The sequence below is a fragment of the Penicillium psychrosexuale genome, assembly GCF_028828465.1.
Source record: "Penicillium psychrosexuale strain IBT 29551 chromosome Unknown utg000002l, whole genome shotgun sequence".
Classification (NCBI taxonomy): Eukaryota; Fungi; Ascomycota; class Eurotiomycetes; order Eurotiales; family Aspergillaceae; genus Penicillium; species Penicillium psychrosexuale.
The window spans coordinates 1,544,000-1,567,682 of record NW_026643187.1 but is presented as its reverse complement, the minus strand read 5'-3'; the positions used below and the strand labels follow the sequence as shown (position 1 = coordinate 1,567,682).

General features: G+C 49.9%; 10 protein-coding genes across 10 annotated transcripts; 7 read left to right on the top strand and 3 right to left on the bottom strand.

The window, feature by feature from the left end:
* Nucleotides 1–293: 293 nt before the first annotated feature.
* On the bottom strand, nt 294–1,820 carry N7518_001725 (uncharacterized protein; the record flags this gene model as incomplete). The annotated part of the gene is made up of 2 exons (XM_057182653.1): nt 294–656; nt 720–1,820. The coding sequence occupies 2 exons, from the start codon at nt 1,818–1,820 to the stop codon at nt 294–296; spliced, it is 1,464 nt and encodes a 487-aa protein (XP_057044103.1).
* Nucleotides 1,821–2,685: 865 nt separating this feature from the next.
* N7518_001724 (tubulin gamma complex associated family protein) lies at nt 2,686–5,835 on the top strand (the record flags this gene model as incomplete). Its single annotated transcript, XM_057182652.1, has 2 exons — nt 2,686–3,931; nt 3,986–5,835. 2 exons carry the CDS (start codon nt 2,686–2,688, stop codon nt 5,833–5,835), a joined length of 3,096 nt encoding a protein of 1,031 aa, XP_057044102.1.
* A 770-nt stretch (nt 5,836–6,605) lies between these two features.
* N7518_001723 (WKF domain-containing protein) lies at nt 6,606–8,000 on the top strand (the record flags this gene model as incomplete). Its single annotated transcript, XM_057182651.1, has 1 exon — nt 6,606–8,000. The coding sequence occupies one exon, from the start codon at nt 6,606–6,608 to the stop codon at nt 7,998–8,000; it is 1,395 nt and encodes a 464-aa protein (XP_057044101.1).
* A 488-nt stretch (nt 8,001–8,488) lies between these two features.
* prs2 (proteasome core particle subunit alpha 1) lies at nt 8,489–9,545 on the top strand (the record flags this gene model as incomplete). Its single annotated transcript, XM_057182650.1, has 5 exons — nt 8,489–8,495; nt 8,571–8,630; nt 8,725–8,819; nt 8,876–9,088; nt 9,159–9,545. The coding sequence occupies 5 exons, from the start codon at nt 8,489–8,491 to the stop codon at nt 9,543–9,545; spliced, it is 762 nt and encodes a 253-aa protein (XP_057044100.1).
* Nucleotides 9,546–10,876: 1,331 nt separating this feature from the next.
* N7518_001721 (uncharacterized protein) lies at nt 10,877–11,527 on the top strand (the record flags this gene model as incomplete). The annotated part of the gene is made up of 3 exons (XM_057182649.1): nt 10,877–10,889; nt 10,948–11,179; nt 11,236–11,527. 3 exons carry the CDS (start codon nt 10,877–10,879, stop codon nt 11,525–11,527), a joined length of 537 nt encoding a protein of 178 aa, XP_057044099.1.
* A 2,146-nt stretch (nt 11,528–13,673) lies between these two features.
* N7518_001720 (glycoside hydrolase family 18 protein) lies at nt 13,674–15,277 on the top strand (the record flags this gene model as incomplete). Its single annotated transcript, XM_057182648.1, has 7 exons — nt 13,674–13,712; nt 13,840–13,940; nt 13,998–14,251; nt 14,305–14,334; nt 14,388–14,437; nt 14,488–14,548; nt 14,613–15,277. 7 exons carry the CDS (start codon nt 13,674–13,676, stop codon nt 15,275–15,277), a joined length of 1,200 nt encoding a protein of 399 aa, XP_057044098.1.
* Nucleotides 15,278–15,446: 169 nt separating this feature from the next.
* N7518_001719 (uncharacterized protein) lies at nt 15,447–15,662 on the top strand (the record flags this gene model as incomplete). Its single annotated transcript, XM_057182647.1, has 1 exon — nt 15,447–15,662. One exon carries the CDS (start codon nt 15,447–15,449, stop codon nt 15,660–15,662), a length of 216 nt encoding a protein of 71 aa, XP_057044097.1.
* Nucleotides 15,663–17,155: 1,493 nt separating this feature from the next.
* On the top strand, nt 17,156–19,354 carry ace2 (putative C2H2 transcription factor (Swi5); the record flags this gene model as incomplete). Its single annotated transcript, XM_057182646.1, has 1 exon — nt 17,156–19,354. The coding sequence occupies one exon, from the start codon at nt 17,156–17,158 to the stop codon at nt 19,352–19,354; it is 2,199 nt and encodes a 732-aa protein (XP_057044096.1).
* A 908-nt stretch (nt 19,355–20,262) lies between these two features.
* Nucleotides 20,263–21,813, bottom strand: N7518_001717 (T2 family ribonuclease; the record flags this gene model as incomplete). Its single annotated transcript, XM_057182645.1, has 6 exons — nt 20,263–20,403; nt 20,463–20,560; nt 20,627–20,870; nt 20,895–21,113; nt 21,178–21,472; nt 21,524–21,813. 6 exons carry the CDS (start codon nt 21,811–21,813, stop codon nt 20,263–20,265), a joined length of 1,287 nt encoding a protein of 428 aa, XP_057044095.1.
* A 355-nt stretch (nt 21,814–22,168) lies between these two features.
* On the bottom strand, nt 22,169–23,517 carry N7518_001716 (RMD1 family protein; the record flags this gene model as incomplete). The annotated part of the gene is made up of 2 exons (XM_057182644.1): nt 22,169–23,131; nt 23,185–23,517. The coding sequence occupies 2 exons, from the start codon at nt 23,515–23,517 to the stop codon at nt 22,169–22,171; spliced, it is 1,296 nt and encodes a 431-aa protein (XP_057044094.1).
* Nucleotides 23,518–23,683: the final 166 nt, after the last annotated feature.

Genomic DNA, 23,683 nt, shown 5'->3' with positions numbered 1-23,683 from the left:
TCGAAATACATGATTCCTGGGCGGCGTACGGATGGCGTTGTGATTTTTTGATGTGTTTTGACTAGTTTCTTTGAACCAGACGGTTGGGCAAATGAATCGACAATCGCTTTGAAAGTGTCGTGTTATAGATTCATAGATCTTCATTCAGTATATCGCTGGATGCAGAGGGTCGTTGTATTTCATGATTGCAACTCCTAGCCCTGGGATCTGTAGGAATTATATGTATTATCAGACATCGTATATCCGTTATTAACGTATATCAAATCATTTCGAAGTCGTATACCTAAAGCGCTTCAGAAAATTCTCGTCAAACTCGGCTTCATCCACATAGGCTTTTCACACTTGTTGCTTGCCCGCCAATTTTGTATTTTGTCATTGTCCCATCCAGCCGTGAATTGGTCGGCAAGTTCCAGCTTGCTAGCAGCTCCAAGTCGCAAGCTCTGCACAAACACACAGTCCCCGGCGGTATCATAAGTGTAAGACATACACCAATCCCTGTCATAGCATGCCTGTCGACAGGCTTCTAATGACCCATGCTGGGGCAGTGTATCAGGATGTTCGATAATCCCACCCCAGGCTCCATTATCCCATCCTTTCCGTTCTGGCAACTGTCCGAGGCGATGGTAATCAACCAAGTCTGCGTATAGTAAGGGCTTCTGAATTGAAATGGATTAGCATGTGCATGTGTGTACCACTAGGTTCAGCAAACCGAATCATACCGTTCTATCCCGCTCATCTTCCCAGTTCGCCAACCCGGTCATATCACTCAATCGAGATTTATGCATGCTGATCGCAGGCTGGCACCAGTGATGCTCGTCGCCAAAAGGAATTGAGTCCAGCGGATGCGCGTTGAACATCGGCCACATCCCAGACAATTCAATACCCTTTTCCCACAGCGCAAATCCAAGCACAGAGTCGCCGCAACAGTCATCTTTCACCGTCTGCATATACCGTTCGCTGAGCGATTGCCCAATTAACTGCCCGTATTTACCAACCTCCCGCGCTGTCAATGTATCAACCGCAGCTCTGGACAGCACGAAGCCCGAGCCGCCGTATGCAAACCAGTTGACTTTTCCATTACCGATATCGCGGCCCGGCGCTGGTGAACCCATATACAGAGGGAACGACGGGTCGAACTGTCCCAGCATTCGGAACAGGTTATCCCACACGAAGTAAGTATCCGTCTCGAGAAAGACGTACCACTCCGCGCCGGGGTTGACCTTTCTAGCCCGCTCCACCATAGGAAGAAACTTGAATCGATCGAGTTTCCAGCCCGTCGCGCCGTCGACATTGCTCTCTCCGCGTTGGAGCGCATCATACCCCTCGAACTCCGGGATCAGATCCCGAGCTGAGGGTGGTAGATCGGCTAGGACATCGTGCACGCGATGGCCATGGAGCTCGGTCTCTTTGTCGGACACAACTAGTAAGTTGGAAATGCAGCGGGTTACAGAGGCCATGTGTGTGTCGACTCGTTTTGGGTCTTCGGTTGCGCTGGCCTTTAAGATGATCTGGACGCGCGATAGCACGTCTGTCGGGAATGTGTCACAGGTCGCATTTTGGGAATTCCCTGTGTCATTGCTGTCGTTTTCATGCTTGGATTTCTGGAATCGGGTGCTCGTTTCCCATGTCCAGTAGTCTTTCTCATTCTCTAGCTCGTCTTTCGCGCTAGGCGAGATGTCTTCCGATAAGCCACCCGAATATAGTGTGAGTAGGAGGATTGTCGAGGTCGTTAAGAATATAGCGAGTAGTTTGAGCTTTGCGTTACCTATAAGTCGGAAAAATGGCCGCGCGGTCGCAGAGGTAGATGTGCCTGTGTCCATACTAGGAGATTGTACATTTGATTTATTAAAGTATGGACATAGAAAAAGAAGTGGAAGGACATATAAAGAACAGAGATAAAGCAGGAATAAAATCAATCAATGCTTTGTTGGTTAGGGCCTCTAGGGCTCCAAATCCTACAGATCTTGTATGAACGACTTATGGACGTCACTATAGCAGGTCTGCGAGGATTTGCCCCGAATCATAGCACCTATGATGCATGCACCTTGGTTGCGCTCTGACTGTGCATTAGCTTAGCCTGAGCCCAATAATCGCTGGAATTCAGACCGAAAGATCCAAGTCCCTTGCGCATATTCCATGATTGCCCGGTGAAGGCCACGCTCCGGTCTTCTTGAACGTGTGAGTGGGCTCAAGCAGGTATCTGACTATTGTGGGGGGATTCATCAGAAATTCTTGCAATTTAGCCCGAATAGCTATGTTACAATGGAATGACATGGAGTTGTGAGCCGGGATGTGTCGTGACAACAACCTTCCAAGGTTGAAGTTTTATATGACAGGGATATCCATATCGGGTAAGGACTCTGATAACTAGCGATAGGGCGATAAGATCGTGGTGCCTTAGAAAATTGGCACTAACACGCGCCAAACATCTCAAACACAAACATTCAAGCTTCAAGCTTGAGTCCGCGTTGCTTCCATTGAGATGCAAATTGAAAGGTTCATCTCAGACATACATTGAAATTATACAATCTAGTGTCAGAATTGATTCGCGACGATTTCGCCCCAAACCCGCTGCCTGACCGTAAACTCTTGTCCGACAATATTTCAAACAAAGCACCCACAGACGCCAACCACTTCCAGATACAAGACCCCGACCAATTCGCCCACTAGGGCACCGGGCAGAGAATGTCAAACCCAGCCCGCAACCCTGCCCGCGCGCGCCGCTTAGACGACGCCCTCTCCCAGCTAGTCGATGGCCTGACCCCAGCGCTCCCGATCTCCGCCATCCAAGACGAAGACTACTCCGGCACAGAGGAAGCGCTCGCCTCAGCTGAAAGCCGCCGCCACCATATTCTCATGGAGCGCGCCTGGCGCATCCTCGACACACATGCCAGCACAAACGCTCCAGACCCAGGATCACCAGCTGGGCTTGGTGGACGCCGCGGAAGTTTCGCGGGAACAGAGAGCATCAACAACGCGCCTGATCTGATTAAGCGCAAGCTGCGCCGCGAAAATGTCAGCCCGGATAAGGCGGTGCGGTTTTCAAATCTCTACTCGCGCCTCCTGACGCAGCCTGTGCTGTCGCAGAAATGGGGTATCCTCTTTTTGCTTTATAAGTTGTCTGCTTCGGATGAACTAGAGGGCGGAGAACGAAGCCGGAGCCCGTTGATGGAAGATGCGCACTTGCATAATATGTTGAGGAAGGATGGTGCACGCCCAAGACGTGGCACGATGGTCGACTCCGATGATGAGGGTCCCGCTGTTAGCTCGTCGGCTTCGCAGCAACACCAACCCGTACTGCCGGCGAAGATACAGCGACAGAGTTCGCTGCGACGTGATATTGACCGTGATGGCGTGGACCAGGCTAGGCGCAACTCGGCTGACATACCAGCTACTCGCATTGATACTGGAGTGAATGACCATTCCAGCGATGAACATGTTCGTGCTGCCTCGTCTCGGCCCTCGACTGCTAATCCATCGGCACCGGCGAAATGGTCTGGGTCGGTTGAGCAGAGGCTACTGCGTGACCTTCCGTTCAACTTGCAAGGGTTGTCTTCGTCGAATCTGCAATTTAGTTCCGCGTCGAGCTTGAAATTGCCCTCGAATCTGTCTGCGCCGACAACCTCACTCCTTAACACGTTGGCGGAGCCTTGCCTGCTCTATAAAGGACTGTCTGTGTTTGTGGAGAGCGAAGAAGGCGGACTGGTGAACCAGAGCTTGCGAGCTGCCATTGCCGTTGAGCTGCGCGCATATCTTAGCTTAGTGGCTACATTAGAGGCAGAAATCAGACAGGCGCTGGCCGCGATTGGAGAAGGAACCGAACCTCAAGGTGTACGAAAAGGTGGCGTTACCTTGAAGCGATGCGTGGTGTGGACAAGAGATGCTACCATGGCCCTTCGACTGATGAGTTTGATTGTTGAAGAGGCTCAAAGTAAGTGGGCAGACAAATGACTAATTTTTTTTCAATGGCTGACGCATATCACAGGTAAGAGGGGTGGCCAGTTGATTTCCTTAATACACGGCTTCTCAACATCCCACGGAGATCCCTTCGTGTGTGCATTCGCCGAGAAACTTCTTGCACATGTGACACGTCCATTCTACGACATGCTACGACTATGGATTTACGATGGCGAACTGTCAGATCCATACAAGGAATTCTTTGTCGCTGATCCAGAGTTCCGGCCGAAGACTGACCCCCGGCGGCTTGCAACCAGCGTCTGGGAGGACAAATATAAGCTTGATGATGACATGGTACCTTCAATCATTACGCAAGAGTTTGCAAAGAAGATTTTCCTGATTGGAAAATCCTTGAACTTCATCCGCCATGGCTGCGGCGATTCGGCGTGGGTGGAGGCCTATTCAAAGAAAGCTTCCAAGGAGCTTCGATATGGTGACACCGCTACTCTCGAGATCTCCATTGATGAGGCGTATAAAACTACAATGGCTCGATTGATTACCCTGATGAATGGGAAATTTAACCTTCTTGATCACCTAAAAGCACTGAAGAGTTACCTGCTACTTGGCCAAGGAGACTTCATTGCTTTGCTCATGGAGTCGCTTGCCACAAATCTGGACCGTCCAGCAAATTCACAATATCGACATACCCTAACTGCACAGCTGGAACATGCTATCCGTGCCTCCAATGCACAATATGATACCCCCGAAGTGCTGCGTCGCCTTGATGCCCGTATGCTTGAGCTGAGCCACGGTGAAATTGGATGGGATTGCTTCACATTGGAATACAAAATCGATGCTCCCGTGGACGTGGTCATCACACCTTGGGCATCAACTCAATACTTGAAAGTGTTCAACTTCCTCTGGCGCATCAAGCGAGTTGAGTTCGCGCTGAACAGCACCTGGCGACGATGCATGACCGGTGCACGCGGAGTGCTCGGCAACGTGGAGGACAAAGTCGGAGCAGACTGGAAGCGAGCACGCTGCGTGATTGCAGAAATGATTCACTTCGTCAACCAGCTCCAATACTATATCTTGTTCGAAGTCATCGAGTCCAGCTGGGAACAACTGCTCGAGGCAATCCGGAGACCGGACTGCACGCTGGACGACCTTATCGAAGCACACACCAAATACCTCAACTCCATTACCCACAAGGGTCTACTAGGATCTGCATCCTCCTCGCGCTACGGCACCTCGACCTCGACCTCCGCCAAACAACCCGAAGAAAGCTTCCTCAGCCAGCTCCACCAGATCCTTAAGTTCATGCTTGCCTACAAAGATGCTGTAGATGGCCTGTACTCCTTCTCCGTTGCGGAATTCACCCGCCGCCAGGAGATAAACGCCAAGATCGAAACTCGCTCCGCCCAGGGTCAATGGGGTCTCACAGAGCGTGATCTCCTCTCCCGCCCCAACACCCGCACCGGGGCCTCAATGGCGTCGACCCCGGACGTCCGACCCGATAGTGCCGGCGTGGACGGCGTCAACACCCCGCTTTCATTATCTGGCCCCAATCTCGCCGCCGACGACAACATGCTTTCCTCGCTTCGCGTCCGCCTCCGCGAACTCTCCGCCGAGTTCCGCTCCCGTCTGACTGTCCTCCTCGGCGATCTGTCGTACCAGCCGGATGTGGACATGCGCTTCCTAGGCGTGGTGATGAACTTCAACGACGTCTATGAACTGCCTAAACGGCGAAAGGCGGCTGGTCCGAACGCTAGGGATAAAGAAAAAGAGAAGGAACGGGAAAAGGCGAAACGGAGGGCTGCGGCGTCTGCGGCGGCTACGGGCTCCGGGAGTGAGGGCTTTGTGCAGAAGGAGGTGCGCAGGGAGAGAAGGGATACTGGGGCTAATGATCCTGGCTTCGCTTCTGGGACTGGGACATAGACGCCTGCAGCTGTCGCATTCTTCTTAGGGTATCATTAACGCAATTGACGAGTTCTACGATATTTTTCTTTTCATCCAAGTGTATACAAGTCTATCAAAGGCTGAATAAATATCAACGAATATAATTCAAAATGCTCGAAGCAATGAGTCCAACCTATGGACGACTAATTATACGTGCATACTCTTACTATTACGATTGGTTTGTTTAGATGATATTACTGGCGAACGAAGGATATACCGTGAATTGAGGGTATCGTCAATTAGAATATAATCATTCGCTTTCAATCTCTACAAGCTACGACCCCTTAAGCCTACCTTACTTAATTCCTGAAACTATTATCCACAGAAGACGGGTCCACCAATAAGGAGAGCGAACTATGTAGTTGTATATGTTATAGTTGATCACAGAGCTTGTATAGTCTAGTTGATAGTATACAACATCTAGATGTTAGATCAACAAGATCTTTAAACACAATTTTCCGAATAATGGCCCTATACACTCCACCCATATTCATATTTTCGACATGTTTCAATTGATTCCCTTGCAAATAGCCATTAGAGACCTCGGGAGTACAACATAGAGACAACATGATTGGCCCGCGCAATTGATCGGCAGAAAAAAAGTAGTCTCCGCCAACCGTATTAGCACCACAGGCGAGGTCGCATTTACAGGCCCTGAATTTCAGATTCCAGCCTTCTTTAGAGCGTCACGCTCCTCTCAATTCTATTTGAATTTTGTTTGACCCTATTACAACCCACCCACAGCAACGATGGCGCACCAGACCGACGCCCAGTCCCCAGCGTCGAAAAAGCTCGGATCGAAGCTCAAGAAGTTGAAGGATTCTACGGAAGAGGGAAGTGCAGACGCACAGGAGTCCACTTCCAGTAAAAAAGATGCCAAGTCCGACAAGAAGGACAAGAAAAAGCGCAAATCCATTTCCGAGGATACGGCACCCGAGACAGACGGCGAAATGAAGAAAAAGAAGAAGCGCCGCCATACCGAAGATGACAACGACCAGAATGGCAAGGAGGATGAATCGCACAAGAAAAGGAAAAAGCGAGTCTCGTTCGGACCCGGAACAAAGGAATTCGATGGCGACTCCGCGAGTGAGTGGGACGAAGCCGACAGCAATGACGCCGCCGCTACCGACGAAGTGGACGCAGACGGAGCCGAAGCAGACACCGAAGACGTTGGAGATAAGACTGCCGAACAGATGAAGCAGCGCAAGCGGGAGAAGAAGAAGCAAAGGAAAGACGGCACCGCGTCGACTGACGCCCCAATCCACGAGACGCCTATTCTCTCGTATCTGAGCCACTACCACCGAGCACGCGCGACATGGAAGTTTCAGAAGAACCGGGAAACGAACCTGTTCAAGCACCTGTATTCGCTTGAGCATGTCCCCTCTAAGTACAACACGTCGCTGCTGGCGTACATGCAGGGCCTGAAAGGTGATGCCGCCAAGCAGCGACTGAGCGATGCTGCGAGGGACGTGATCAAGGCCGATATGGATCTTGACAAGCCGAAGGAGGATGAAGAAGTGGAGAACCAGGAGCCTTCAACAAGCCCCGAGTACCTGGAAGCTATCAATGCGTTCCGCGAGTGCTTGCCAAAGGGAGATGAGGATTTGGACAACGTCAACTTCGGGGAAAAGCTGGAGGGAGACGTTCTAAAGCGTTTACCGAAGAGGCAGCGAGCAGAGCTGGTCTTTTTCGCTGTTGCCGGCAAGCTTTTCAGCGCCGAGGATTTGAAGAAGCCGAAATCGAAACCGAAACCCAAGGCTGCCGAACCACCGGTAACCAAGAAGCGGAAGAACAGAACTATGGTCGTTGATATCAGCAGCAGCAGTGAGGATAGCGATGATGATGCCCCGGCTCCAAAGAAGGCTGCTTCCAAGCCCGCGCCGGATAACGATGACGAGACCTCATCGAGTGGCAGCAGCAGCGACAGTGATGACAAGTCGTCTGCTCCCCCGGCTTCGGCCAAGGAAAGTGCCGCGAGTGGTGTTACAATGTCGAAGAAGGAAAGCAAAGCTGCCAAGAGGAAGGAGAAGTTTGTACCAGTTCGTGAAGCAAAGGTACAGCCTGCTGTGCCGAAGAAGACACAGAAGCGAAAGCTCAGGACTGCTCAGATCGAGATCTCGAGTAGCGAAAGCGACAGCGACTAGTTCTATTGAATTGGGGTTTACATTGCTACCTAGGGTTTGGATGTGTATATATCTCTACCATAGCATTTGGGACGGTGTAATTATGTTCATGTCAAAAGTCATTTTATCCTCATGTCGTCCATACTGATGTATGAAGTATGTGTGTGTAGTTGGTTCATTTTCTCTTCCAAGTTGATATTTCACACATCTAAAGGTCAACGAAAATAACAATAACGAGTCTGAGTTATGCTTTTAATCATTCACCCAGTGGCCCTTACTACCTGTGAAATACCTCGAGCTCATTCGTGGTAAAAGATCATGACCATGTGCTGTTAACCGTTGATAGAGAAACCTGGAAGGCGGTGAAGCTGACCTCAAGCTTGAGCTCAGGCAGCTCTGGCACGCGTCACTGATCAACCCCCATCGTCTCATCCTCTTGGACCCTCCTTGCTCATTTCTTTCCTTTGCTTCTATTAATCCAGCTTTAAAATACTTGAAGATTCGCCGTCATGTCTGGTATGCTCCATCGTCGATGATGGCCCAGCCCAACCTCATGACTTCATCCCCGACTGACATTCGTTCTTCCCGCAGGAAGCGCCTACGACAGACATATCACTATCTTCTCTGACCAGGGTCGACTGTACCAAGTTGGTGTGTATTATCCACTGGTCGATGATTCCGCCTCGATCTGCCCAGCATCCTCAATTCGTTCGCTGTCATCATGACCGCTGACCAAACATCTCAGAATATGCATTCAAGGCTATCACTTCAGCCAACATCACCTCCATCGGTGTGAGGGGCAAGGACTGTGCCGTGGTACTCTCGCAGAAGAAAGTCGCTGTAAGATGAATTCCTGGTTTATCGCTGGGATTGCGCTTACACTCGCCGTTTACCAGGATAAATTGATCGACCCGTCTTCCGTTTCACATGTTTTCCGCATTTCGCCTTCCGTAGGCTGTGTGATGACCGGTTCTATAGCAGATGCTCGCGCATCCGTTGACCGGGCCCGTGGTGAGGCTGCTGAGTTCCGGTACAAGTTCGGATATGAGATGCCATGCGATGTCCTGGCAAAGCGACTGGCAAATATCAGCCAGGTCTACACACAAAGGGTAGGATTTCCTGCCACCGTACGACCCAGTGAGACAGAATAGCTGACATGGTTCTCTTTGAAATTCGCAGGCTTACATGCGACCACTTGGCGTGGCTACAACCTTGATCTCTGTGGATGACGAGAGCGGCCCGCAGCTCTACAAGTGTGACCCGGCCGGTTACTATGTTGGGTACAAGGCGACAGCATCCGGTCCCAAGCAGCAGGAGGCGTTGAACTACCTGGAGAAGAAGCTGAAGAACAAAGATGCGGCTCCGGGTGGCTGGGAGGAGGTTGTGGAGCTGGGCATTACAGCCCTCAGCAATGTGCTAAGTGTCGACTTCAAGAAGCACGAGATTGAGATTGGTGTCGTCGGTGGGCCGCGGGCCGACGGCGAGGAGGGGACCACTACAGCGTTCCGTGCTCTGACGGAAGAGGAGATTGATGAACGGCTGCAAGCCATAGCCGAGAAGGACTGAGTGAGCTGGGTCCAAGCTATGGAGGCAAGAGACCAGTAATGGAAGGACTCCGGTGTTTATTTTAGAGAAACAGACGATCTGTGAATGATAACTCAATTATTTTCCTGCACGTTACCTTGATGCTATACTAAATCTCATCTCTCGGCGATACCCCTTTCGGATGGCCCGAGATCATATCCAGCTTGTCCAGCTTTTCCAAGGTAGAGAATCCACCGGTGCAAACTTTGGGCTTGCTTCGCTACCAGATTATCACAGTGTTACCTACCTAACAGCAAGGAGACGGTAGACAGCTACTAGGAGTTGTGGGCGCCACAATGTGGCTTACTGATAAATTATCCAAGGAGGCTGTTCTCGTCATCTGATTGGACTACAAGTGTGGCAAATACTCGCCAATATACCAGCTGAACATGTTCACCACTTGTCAGATCCACTACACGTCAAGTCCGAGTTCAGGTCCGAGGAAATGTCTAATGCAGGTCCAAGGCTGAGGTCTTGTCCCTTTTACCTTGAACTCTTTCTATTTCGGAATTTCTACAGAGGTCCCACGAGGAATTGGGAATGATGCATCGACACGAAAAAAGTCCAAAAAAAAAACATGACTCCCCACTGAGTCAGTAGTTCATTCAATATTCTCCAATCAGCAGCATGAAACACCATCTCTCTATTCGCACCAGAAACGCCAAATCGGCGCAAGAACCTAATCTCATATGCGGGCCAACGCTATCCACTCCCAATCCACAGCTGGGATACTGGGAATTTCATAGGCCAATTTTTTTTTAGTATGCGATGCCTCTTTTGGTCTCTTCTGGTCTCTTTTTCTCCACCGATCCCTCTCCTTGGGATCAGGATGGCCCTTGTCATGCCGTAAACGGTTTTTCGGGAGCTTATGGTGTGGCCCCGTCCCATCCCAGCTGTGCTTGACAACCCGAACTACCTGATCGTGGGATCTTGCGCGTCTATTGGTGCAGCTCGTTCTCTTCGTGATGTATCCTGACGTCGGCTCCGCTGTAGGCTGAGAAATCCCTTGGTTTTATGTTATTATTATTTTATAGCATGGCTTTTTTCCCCTTTTGGTCCACCCATTGATCATGTATGGGGTAACGAGAGACACTGTTTCCAATCTTTGAAGACTTATATCTCTCCTTCTTTTCCCCCGGAAACCGTTGGTGGCCTAACATTCTCGACTTCATGGGCCAACAATTCCTCTGACCATTGCCTTTCTTTCATCTCTCATTGGTTATCTTTGCAGCCCGTTCTTTATACTAGCTTTTTGCATCATTGCTACTCGTCGATCCATTGCCTTCCTTTTATATGCTTAATCTACCAGAAACATGGCAGACGGATGTAAGCTTACCCTAACCAACCAACCAACCAATCAAACAATCTGCTAATACCCGCGCAGTCAATCAAGCCCGCGCTATGCGAGTCGCCGAGATAATCAACGACTACCGCACTCTCCTACTTCACATCTCGCAACAGCAGGTCGAAGTATCCCAAGAGGAATACTGGGAAGATGGCTTCGTAGTACTCCGCGAGTCCCTAGCCTCAGCCCAGACCCTAATGTCCGCCAACTACCAACCCTGCCCGGTGACAGGGCAAGGGAACGCGGAGACCGAGAAAGCCGAGCTACAAAGGTATACAGCAAGACCCGAACATCCAATCATGTGAAGACGCTAACATCATCCTTCAGAGTTATACTGGACAGCAGCGCACGCCGATTCCAAGCGCACAAGATCTACCTGCGCGCCGCCGCAGCCCGGCGATGGGCCATGGCGCGCGCCGGTGTTCTACGCGGCTCCCCTCCAACAGCCCAGCACTCTACAGCATTGAAGAGCGCAACTGCCGCCCTCCATCAGGATCTGGCGCGCTTCACAGACCAGCATGTCGTGGCAGACTTGCGAGCTGCCGATCTGCGCGCTGGTCACTGGCTTGACGATGACCCGTCCTTGGAAGCGATCCATCGCTGGGTTGCGGGTAGGTAAAGTGATGAAATGGAAATGAAAATTGGAAATAGGAACAAATGCATGTTGCGTGGGGGTTGAGGTTGCGGGTTTTCTTTTTTTTTTTCGGATTTTTTGCCTTGTGCTGATTACTGAGTGCTTGTGAGCCTTGTTGGGCGTTATATGATTCTTTTAATAGAGGGGTTTGTGTGGGATGGTGGGTATAGCGCTGGCCGTGTGTACTGCCTTTCAGTGAAATAACAAAATGAGTTTGGATTACTTGCGTGGTTTTGGTTATAGCTACGATATCCTTCTTGTTTTCTTTTTTTTTTGGCTGTATTTCTGTTTGCGATATGAGATATCTGTTCTAAAACTCAATCCAATCCAATCCAATCCAATCCAATCCAATTCCATTCCATTGTTTTACACAGTTCAATCTACAAGACCGATCTAATGTGTACATTGGACAATATACATCGTACTGGTATGGACATATATGTTCTCCCGATGTTATGAAGTGCATAACAGAAGATAGCCCTAATGCCCCAATGCCCCACATGATCTGACGCAAATACGAATTTGCTTTCAGGTACATACTCTGTACTAATGCAAGGACAAAAGACACATCGTAGAGGCTTATTTTGAACCAGACACCTGGGGCTCCGAGGCAGAGATACCAGCTGAAATCGATCCACCGTATATCTAGGGTAAAAGAAAAGCGTTACGATCAAAGTGGATCGGGATCAACTTGGCATACGATGTAGAGATTTCCGACACGGCTTGCGACGCTAAGGGCGTTAGTTCGGCCTGTGTAGATCCAATCAGCTATACGAACGGCCATATCGCGGCTCGAGTTCAGCTATGGATGGATTGGATTTGCAGCCGTTGTTTTTTTTCTCTTTCGTTCTTTTCTTCGTTATTCCCGATGTTTCCTTTGGGTTAAGTTTCTATGGTCGGGCCAATCACATTTCTCTTTCTAGATGTCCCCCCCGCTTCCCGGGATGGCCTCGTATCTTCGGCTCTTGTTTGTCTTGATCGGCATTCATTCATGGCTCCCAGGCCCGGTGGGGTTAGAAGAAGATGCTTTGTCGATCGTTGCACATCAACTTCGGTGCCTCCGAGTGCTAGTTATATCTAATATTATATTTGTGGATATAGACCTCGCATTTCATGCAGTTTTAACTTGCAACATATATATTGTACATACATTCATCACATGTAGACAAGTGGGTTAAAGACTGACTCCACGTGTAGTTTCAGTCGATCATTGTACATCTTCTGTCGAGATCACTATCCGGGATTGCCGCTTGTCCGACATTCCTCGGCTTGGGAAGCCTATCACTTAGGGTTAGTTGATCTGCTGCCGAAAGAATCCGATGCTGTGGGCATATTCGAGGTAAGTCGCCTGACCAGGGTTTTATACAGATACTTCCAATCATGAGATCTTCGAACTTCAGAATATTCAGGATCTTCTTAACCACGAATATAGTAAACGAGTCCTCATGACTAGTCAATGGTGATTCTACATAGTATTGCTTCTTTTCTGATGGCTATGTCGCATTCTTGAGAGTTGAGAGTTGCATCCTTAACATCACGAGTACTTGATACTTCCTACCTCGTGCTTCCAAGCAATGAATTGCAGATCCAAACCCAAGAAGCTAACATACTATTACATGAGACATATTAGGATTGGCCAAGCATGGTTACATTGCACGTTGAACAGGCGGAGGTGTCACACACCACGTTTTCTTGGACCCTTCTGAGCATTTAGTACCTATACATATGTATATAATCTCCCACATAGGTCATCTCCAGGTTATACAGTTATACAGATATACAGATACTCACTGACCTTCGATCTTCTTATCTCTTCTATACTCAGCCACGTTTGTCGCCTTGGTGCCTGAATATATACACCGCCACAGGTGCCCACGTGAGTCCTGACCAATGAGGGTGTGGCGTTGACATTGCCCAGACTTAAGGATACGACAAGTCCACTAACAATTAGGCTGCGACATAACTAAAGTATCTTGAAATACTTGCTTTTAGTGCTTCCGAAAATCTCTTAACTTTCTTTTGACTTGAAAGTGTGGCGTACCATCTCAAGTCCATTGCTCTGTTTACTGCCCTACTTGTGGCTGTTCTCGTGCAATACTTTAATCCCCGTACTACCCATCCCGCATCGGTCATGTGTGAAATGAGATCAGTCGCCTATTTTGTCAACTGGGTATGTACTTTACTCAATTTTGCCTCACCATTTCAACTCCGACTGCATGATCTGCATCTATTTTACTATGCCTAACTGGCTGCATATACAACCAAAAAAAAAACACCAATGTTGACATACTGCATAGGCAATTTACGGCCGCAACTACAACCCGCAGGATCTACCCGCGGAGAAGCTGACACACATCCTCTATGCATTTGCCAACATCCGCCCCGAAAGCGGCGAAGTGTAAGTCCTGATTTTGATCCGTACAGACTGCAGAAGATTTCCTGACCAGAATTGCAGGTACTTGACCGACTCTTGGTCCGACGTCGAGAAGCATTACCCCACAGACTCGTGGAATGACGTCGGTACCAATGTGTACGGATGTGTTAAGCAGCTTTTCCTGCTTAAGAAGCAGAACCGCAAGCTGAAGGTTTTGCTTTCTATCGGGGGCTGGACGTACTCCTCGAATTTCGCGCAGCCTGCGAGTTCCCATGAGGGTCGGACTGCATTTGCCGAATCGGCGACACGCTTGGTTCTGGATTTGGGATTCGATGGTATGTTGGTTCGACTCGTACGGTGTGAAATGCTGGTTTTGACTGTTTCTTAGGTCTTGATATTGATTGGGAATATCCTAAAGGTGGGTTTGTCGGAACATACTCGAAGGAGGCACCATGCTTATTTTATATCTAGATGACACCGAGGCTGAGCATCTAGTTCTTTTGCTTCGGAAGTGCCGAGAGGTATATCGTTCTTCTGCTTCTTTGAAATTGGCCCAACTGACCGGAAATAGGTTCTTGATAGAGAGGCCGGTCCCGATCGCCGTTTCTACTTGTCAATCGCCTGCCCTGCCGGTATGTCTATACCATATCCTCGGCGATAGAAAAGCGCCCTGAACCATCAAACTAACTACTACAGGCCCGAGCAATTACGAGAAGCTCAGATTCCGAGACATGACCCCAGTGCTAGACTTCTACAACCTTATGGCATACGACTTCGCCGGAAGCTGGGACAGCAACGCTGGCCATCAAGCGAACATCGTCCCTTCAGCTTCCAACCCTGCATCCACGCCGTTCTCCATCAACAATGCTCTAGACTACTACATCAACGTCGGCGGCGTACCACCCTCAAACATCGTCATGGGCATGCCGCTGTACGGACGTGCATTTGAGAACACCGACGGACCCGGCGCTCCCTTCTCCGGCGTCGGAGAGGGCAGCTGGGAGAACGGGGTGTGGGATTACAAGGCACTGCCCAGACCCGGGGCTGAGAAGCAGTTCGATCAGGAATCTGGTGCCTCGTTCTGCTATGATGCCGGTGCGCGCAAGATGGTTACTTACGACACACCCTATATGGCGCAGATCAAGGCGAACTATATTCGCGAGCGCGGACTGGGTGGTGGTATGTGGTGGGAGAGTAGCGGTGATAAGGGTGGGAAGGAGGCTGATCCGGCGCAAGGAAGTTTGATCGGTATCTTTGTTGATGGTGTGGGTGGTCCAGGCGCTTTGGATCAGTCGTGTAATGCTCTTGATTTCCCCGAGAGCAAGTATGCCAATGTCCAAGCTGGGTTCCCGGAAGAGTAGGTTGAGTGAGGGCTTACACGGATTTATGCATTGTTGTTCGCAGTATAGTGGTTGATCGGACGGGATATGACAATATCCAAGTCTACGAATACATACAAGTCTTATCATTACGTGGAAGTTTTAAGTTTTCGGCGGATGCCTAGTTTTTGTTTGTAATTGACTGTAGAACATGGGTATTCCAAGAACCATCATCAACCAGCGTCGACCGCGACACTCCGTCACTTGCCCTAGCCTAGCAGAAACCACGCCCAAGCTCGGTGACAGCACACCACGGTCCGACTTAGACCGTTTATTTGGCCTCGTCGAAGACGTAGGTGAGGTGGCACTTACCACAGTACTGGCGGTTGTGCATAGCGGCCATGAAGACACCGGCACCACACTATAAGAAAGGACAAATTAGTTTCCGAATCAGAATATAAGGGTAATCGTCTTGCGACAGAGTCATCACATACCTCGGGAGCGGGGCACTCGCGGCGAAGACGCTCAATCTTTCCATCACCGTCAACCTTGTAGTACTTGAGGATGGCGAGCTTGGTCTTCTTGTGCTTGTGCTTGATCTTCTTGGGGGTGGTGTAGACCTTCTTCTTGCGCTTCTTACCACCACCACGCAGGCGGAGCACGAGGTGAAGGGTCGACTCCTTCTGGATGTTGTAATCCGAAAGAGTGCGGCCGTCCTCGAGCTGCTTACCAGCGAAGATCAAACGCTGTTGGTCAGGGGGAATACCCTCCTTGTCTGGTGCGGGGTTAGTCTAGAGCCTCGGGTTGTGGTGTGTGCGATCGTTGCGCGCGGACTTCGGCACTTACCCTGGATCTTGGACTTGACATTGTCAATGGTGTCGGATGACTCCACCTCAAGGGTGATAGTCTTACCCGTGAGGGTCTTGACGAAGATCTGCATCTTGATGAAGGCCTGCGAAAAAAAGTCAGTGCGATGCTCGCGACGACGAAAATGTAGAAGTCAGGAGAGAATGGACTACATGCTACTGGCGCATGGTCATCACATTCGTATCTGCTGGCCTAAAACCAAAGACTCACCTCGACAGTGGTGTCTTCCTCAACCTTGCAAGATTAAAGAAGATCGTTGTGCGCGGAAGCCGGTTGGTGATTAAAATCGTTGTGCGATCACGTGGGGTGGGTCGTGTGCCGAAAGTAGTCTAGCGTAAAAGGAAATGCTGACCGAGAAGAAGCACGTGATTTGGGACTCTACACGTGACTTGAAGATCATTTCTGCCTGAGGCCCTCTACATTAATAATTATCCCGTGTTGGACAGGTCGAATATCATTTCCATAGATGACGCCATGGCACCATATCGGCCCATCGGGCTATGGGTACTATATATGGAGCCAAGGTCTATATAGTACGAGATCACCTTGTTTATATCGAATCTCCTTGGAAACGAAACCGAGGAGGTGTCAATTTTACGGATTCTAGGTATGTTTATACGCATTCTATCACAGGGACTAGCTGCCCTTGCAGAAGAAGTCGAATAATCACAAGCAAGGTCCTCGATCACCACGGGAAAATCGAAGTCGGGCAAGGGTTGGCCCACTTTTCGTCAAAGCCTTTGGTTTCCCAGACGCCCGGACACCGCCGTTGCCATGCCAACGCCCCAATTTGTTGATGAGAACCGCGGGTCTCTCACATAGATCGGGGTTCCAGAACCAAACCTTGGAAACCTTCATACATTCGTGTTTCTGCTCTTCTAGGTTCAATTGAGAATATCTACTTGAACTGTGTGACCTGAATAGGTTGACTCTACACTTGATACTCTTGAGCCTCTAACACCCTCCCACTTTCCCTCTTCCTAGTGCCCATTGCGTTCATATTCACATACTGACACCTCAATCAGGACCCAACCGTCAAGCGGCAATATAATCATGAACTCCAACGCGCTGGGAACCGGTCGTCACCGCCGTCAAATCTCCACCCCAGTTGCTCCATACCAACCAGTCATGACCAATATGCAACCCCATCGGTCACATCGTCGAGGCCAGACTGTGGACTACACCTCCTTCAGTCAACAGCCCAATGTCGACCGACACATGCCGAAGACGGTCTCGCAGTTGCGAGATTATTTTAACGAAAAATCAGGTTTCTCATATCAACCGAGGGATGTACAGCAGTATCAATCCTATGCCCAGCAGCCCGAGCAGTCTTTCATCCCACATGGCATGCACATGCAGCAGCCATATCAATATCAACAACAGTCGCTCGGGTCTGACTGCCAGGCTTTCAACCAAGAACAATTGCAAGCGATCCACACCACCACTGGCAGCCCGGCGCCCTCTTCCGTCGGTGCTCCGGCCTTGTCCCGATCAGCCAGTGAGAGCTCCGAAAATACACCATTGAAGCGTGCGCTGCACCGTATGCAGCAAGAGCAATTTTCAAACCAACAACAGCAACAATATGTCGGCAATGCCGATTGGGAATTGTACTCTCGGCGCAACATGCCAATCATCCAAAACGAGCAGGTGACGGCCTATGCCGGACCGATGCACCCAGTCTCTGTTCAACCAAAGGCTCCGTCTGCGAAAATTCTTTCGCAAATGTCTACTGCTTGTATGAATCTTTATGTTGAATTTAACCCGACCGAAACTGACTATTATATGCCAGACTCCCCCTTGACCCCCGATTCTACCCCATTGAAAAGATCTATTGATTATTCCATGTACAGCAATGTCCCAACACCTTCCAAGTCCCAAAGTTTCTCATTCCCCCATAACCCTGCTACTGCTGAGATGCAGAGAGCCCAGTCTTTCCAAGGAGCCCCCTATGTCAATTCTGTGCAGATTAAGCAGCAAATGCCCTCTCCGGTGAATTCCCCGATTAGCACGTTCACCGAAATTGCCAATATGCCATCCCCGAGTTCATATGGAATGACGCCTCAAAATTCCAACATCTCAATCACATCTTCCACTGGCAGAACCAAAAAACGTGCCCCGTCTACTGTGTCGTCTCCCAACGAGCTAGCCGCTCACGATGATGACCTTGACGCCCGAGTCAAGGCTTCAGTCCAGGAAACCGGCGTTTCGACTGACGAGATTGCCAAGTTCATCTCCGGCCCCGACCCCAAAGATGGAAAGTGGGTCTGTCTATTTACAGGCTGCCTTTGCCGCTTTGGTCGCAAGGAAAACATCAAGTCCCACGTCCAAACACACCTCGGAGACCGTCAATTCAAATGCGACATTTGCGAAAAGCACTTTGTGCGCGGACACGATCTCAAGCGCCATCTCAAGACACACAGTGGCAATAAGCCCTTCGCCTGTGCCTGTGGCGCCAGCTTTGCTCGACAGGATGCCCTAACTCGTCACCGCCAGCGCGATATGTGTGTTGGAGGCTTCACCGGTGTAGTTCCAAAGACCACCAAGCGCGGTCGCCCCCCGAAGAAGAAGAACAGCCGTCCGGATCTCGATACTCGCCAGGCCAAGTCCACTCGTACTCGTCAACGTGTTGCTGAAAAATCCACCTCAATCGCTTCAGCCCAGACCCATGCCACTCTGCAAGATGCTCCCGTGTTCAACTCGCCCAACTATGCCCCGTCCAGTGCTGTCTCATCGTATACGCCGCCCACCTCTCCCGGAGACAGATACCACACAATGTCCCCGCCATGCCACACCTACAACCCTGTGAATGCCCGGCTTGAGGATGACATGCTGCCCTTGTCACCACCTCAACTCGCCCACGCTAGATACGAACAGGCAATGGCTCAGTACGCATCGAATTTCAGCTCGCAGACATACTCGCAGGAATCCACCTACTCGCAGGAATCTCTCTATAGTGAATCTGCCCTCTCGCCTCGGGAGATGTCTTCTCCTCGCTCGGCGCCCACTCTGGCCGAATCATCCGTCAGCTCGGAGATCGATATCTTCATGACCCAAGATCCCTCCGAGGACTTGCGACAGGAGTTCGGCCATCTCGCTCACTCGGGCATCCCTGGTTTCCCGACTTATCAATTCGTCGATGCAACCGACTTCGCCCCTGTCTCGTCCTATTATCCCGAGAAGACCTTTTCTGGTATTGATGATCTGACGGACCCAATCGACTGCTTGTCCAGCGAGTTCCTAGTGGACCCTTGAACGGCTATGTTACTACAAAAAAGAGCGACGACACATACGGCGTGGCTTACCATTTTCTTCACGGCGACACTGCTTTGCGACGATCCGGGACGACCTTGTACACTTTAATGACCCACGATAAAATAGGGCGTTTTCTTTCTCTGCACACATTTCGGGACTTGAAACGACTTTGCGGACTTGCGAGTGTTTCGGGCTATTTGCTTTTTGCCCCTTATTTCCCCCCATGTATTTGTCTCTTCTTGTTGTTTTTTTTTTTTTTGTCTTGTCATGATTGTTTTTATTCACGTTCTTTCGGCCTTATCTCATCTCTTCGAAGATGTTCGATACACGGCAGCGTGTTTATTCCAGGTGTTTATCCTTCTTTTCATATGTTCACTCACTTCATGATGCGATATGTATTTGACGTCTTTATTTTCAATGAATCTCTTCTGTACCTACCCTGTCAAGGATTGCTTGCTTAAGGACTGTTCTCCTTCGATGACAGACATAATTGCGGATAGCTTGTACTCTACCATCTCAAACGTGCTATGCCTACAGCTTTCATCTGGCTCCATATAACCCGTCACAGCCTTCATCGTAGAATTGTAGGTGAAAAGAAGACCAGAATATAAGAGATCCCAAGAGAAAAGTACAAATAGTCTGCATTTTAGCGACCTTCCCTCAATCTACCGATTGCACCCTCAAGTTTCGGAATACAAAATATCCGTTCACGCAAGAAATGACATATATTAACATACTACTCCAAGCACCGCGCTTTCTATTTGATATTTCTAATTATTTTGCGTTAAGGAATCGTCTGACAGTCCCCTCGTTCCATTCTATGCAGGGATTTCTGTGCAACATCACACCGATAGGCCGACCTATGTTTCACCAGGGTAGCGAATGAAACAATAGTAGAGATAACCCATCTACTTCGAGACCCAGGTAATCTCAATTTCAATAGGCCGTCCCCCTTGCGAAGCATACACGTTACTTTGTGTACGCCCCTTGGGAGGATTTTGGGCATAGAAAGTAGTGTGATCACTGTAGGCGAGTTTACCATCCTTGGCCTGTATGCAGTGTGAGAAGATGAGATGATATATTGTAAGATTTTCTGGGATGAACATACGGTGAACTCGCTGGGCTTGTTGACGTGTGGTCCGCAAGTAAGGGCGTCTCGCTCGAAGGCACAGGGCCCCTTGCTAGAATTCAGAGTAAATACATCACCTGAAGGATACTTTACGTTAGCAAACAATAGCAGAGGTGTCATGTGTGGAAAGCACGGTCACGAACCTGATAGCTTTTCGGCCCGGAAAGTCGCACAGGTCCCTGAAGAAAACCAAGTTCCGAAGCTGATGATACAGCCATGCTTTCGGTTAAGCCTCTCAACAATCAAGTTACCTCGGCCTGCAAATGGAGTTCCTGGCGCCGTGGGCTCTGGATTACCTATGGTCGTCGTCCGGGTCGGCTCCGGCCGAGCATGCTTCAGTGGGTACTTGATTCCCCTGGAAGGGCAATTGGACTTCTGGCCATCTGACTATTTTGTAAGCTTGCGATCTACCAACGCGAGTTTGAAGTTTGACCGACCTGGTCCAGCAGGGATGAATTCCCCTGATTGGAGACTTCCTGCAATATTGAAATAGTACCAAATCTCATTGATGGCACCATTTCGGCAACGGATAGTGACCGGGTCTCCATGGGCTTGTTCTAGTGCAGCTTCAATATCGGCAAGAGCATAGGTCTGTGTTTGAGATGGTATGATGCCAGCATTGGCCAGGAACTTATGCATGGTTAGTGGTTTGATCCGAATATAGTCGGTCATTAATCGACAGGATCAAACTAACCTCATAGGAAGGCAACTCCTTATAAACCTCAACAGTCTTGTCGAAGTAGTCCACGACATCCTGTTGAGGCAGATAGTCCTCGTAGCAATCTGGTTCCAGGGTGCTGACGCAAGTGCCGTGCTTGTTCCACTCATGTTGCCACAGATTGTTATCATCCCCCCGGAAATCCTTCCAATACTCGCTCATGTATTCAAGCAAGTCGCCCCGGCCCGCGTCCACTATAATCAGAGAAATGTTGCTGTACTTGCGTTTGGAGTCGCAGAATTGGTCAAAGCCGCCGTTGCAGTGATCGGGCCTGAAGAGTTAGTTTGATATCATTCAACCTGGGGATATGATATAGACTCACCATAGTCCATGGATAGTCCATGCATCTTCAGGACCGAGTGGAGGATCGACATCCCAGAATTGCGTCTGCAGCATTTGACCACCGGGGTAATTGAAACAGCAGGTGTCTTGACCGTGGAAGTTGGCCTGGCAACTAATTTCCGAGAGAGGGCATGATGATGAAGTTCTGAGATTATCACTCTCATTTGAAGTTTGCGAAAGCCAGAGTGAGCCGACGGTCTTGAGGATCTTCTGGGGTCCGGGAATCCCCATGAGCTGTTGTGACGATCCCCGCATCATCGCTGGTATCATTTTGCCGTGATTTCAGGGAACAAACTTGTCGAATTGAAACAGAGGATGAATATAAGAATAGACAAGTAGGTGTGTACTAGGAAGATCGTATTATGACGAGGGATAGGTATGTTAAGGAGGCTACAATGGTTGTCGGCGTCCACGAGTACTGTCCTCGTGCGGAGTCTTATATGACTAAGCGCGGGGACAGCCGGGCTGATAAGGGGAGTCGGCCCACGAGTCACCTGGCTTTGATTACTTGCACGACAGCAGCATTTTCTCTTATGTTGCACTCGTCTAATATTGAAAATGAAGGGGTATCGCGGGCAATATAATCACACTGAGTTCGCGCCTGTCATTTCTGGCCTCGGGTGACCTAGGCCTCCTGCTTGCGCGCCTCCTCCTGTTTATGTGCTCTTTCTTTCCACAGTCGTAATACTTCAAAGCCAACCTCAACGGTAATGAGCAGAATGATAATCCATTCGAGCCGCAGACCGTGTGTCTCACTAAGGCGCTCCCGAAGTACACTTGCGATCTCTTGCGCATAGTCCATCTTCTCGTTCAGCAGTTTGATGCGAATTCCAACATCTAAAGCTCTGCCAGCCTGCTCGTAGTATCCCTCCAAGCCGAGCTCGTGTCGGCTGTCCCAAAAGAGATCGGGAAGGGAATCAGTGAGCTCGGAATAGAGATTGAGCTGGGCTCGGACACTGAGTAGCTGCCCCGTCTTCCGGAGGATAAAGTCTCGTGTAAAAGGAAGACGGGATCCCTTTGATAGAAGAGTCGGAATTGGCCGAGTCGATTCAAAATAGTTCGAAAGAAGGCTCTCGAGGACGGCCAACTTCGTACTCCGAGCGAGACCTGACGAAAATGCAATCTTGGTCAACACCGTGTTGATGGATTGTTGCGCCGCTGGTAATCCCTCCGCATCTCCGTGACCTGGTTTGGTGCCTAGTATAATCGTGTCACCTTTGATCACACTGTTCTCTCGCTTCGGGTCCTCCACGAATTCGAGATCCTCAGTTTCCAGGTTATCCACATGGGCACCTTGTGCTGCGGGCAAGAGAGTCCGCGTTGCCAGGAATGATGTGAATCCTTCTGGGAGCCCCCACGCTACCACAGTACCGGAGGGAAACACGAATAAATCGCCCACTTCGTCGGATGGTAGATCTATGCCGGAGGGATTCGTCATGCGCTGTATGGAGTCTAAAGGTATCTGAACATGAACGACCTGCGGGAAAAGCCCGGTTTCCAACGGGTCCGGTTCATATCCTCGTTCTTGCAAGATATCTCTTACTTTGCGGATGTCAAATTGTTCGGCGACGGCGTAGGCGGTAACTGTCTAGCGACAAATAATTAGTGGAAGAAGATCGTAGAAGAAACAGTCATGCCTACCTTAGTCCGATATAACCCCTGCTCTTTGAGGAGCGCCTTGGAGATAATGCCATCCTTCGACCTCTGTGCCTCTACCGCTACCCGCCGCAATGAAGTGGGAGCTGCTGGTGACCTAGGACCCCGTCGAAGTTGCTTCCGGGAATCCGGAGAGGATTCAATTGGTTCATCGGCGTTCTGTTTCTGTTTCAAGTGGGCATTGGATGAAAAGAAATCCTTCCGTCGGGGAAGTGCTAGTCTAGGAGAGGCATGAAGGAATTGGGTCTGCGGTCGCGTAGGAAACCGTGAAATTGGGCGCCTGCAACAGTTCAAGCATACATATGGCCTGGCAAACATTGTATGTGTGTGTGTATCCGAGGATCAAAAAGCCCGAATAGCTCGGTCGATGACATCGTCCTGCAGCCCGCGGCCCGATAGCCCGCTTAGTCATGGAATCAAGCTCGGGGCACTGACCTACCCCGGCTCAACTGTAGAACCACAGGATCCCGTTTCCAGCTTGTCG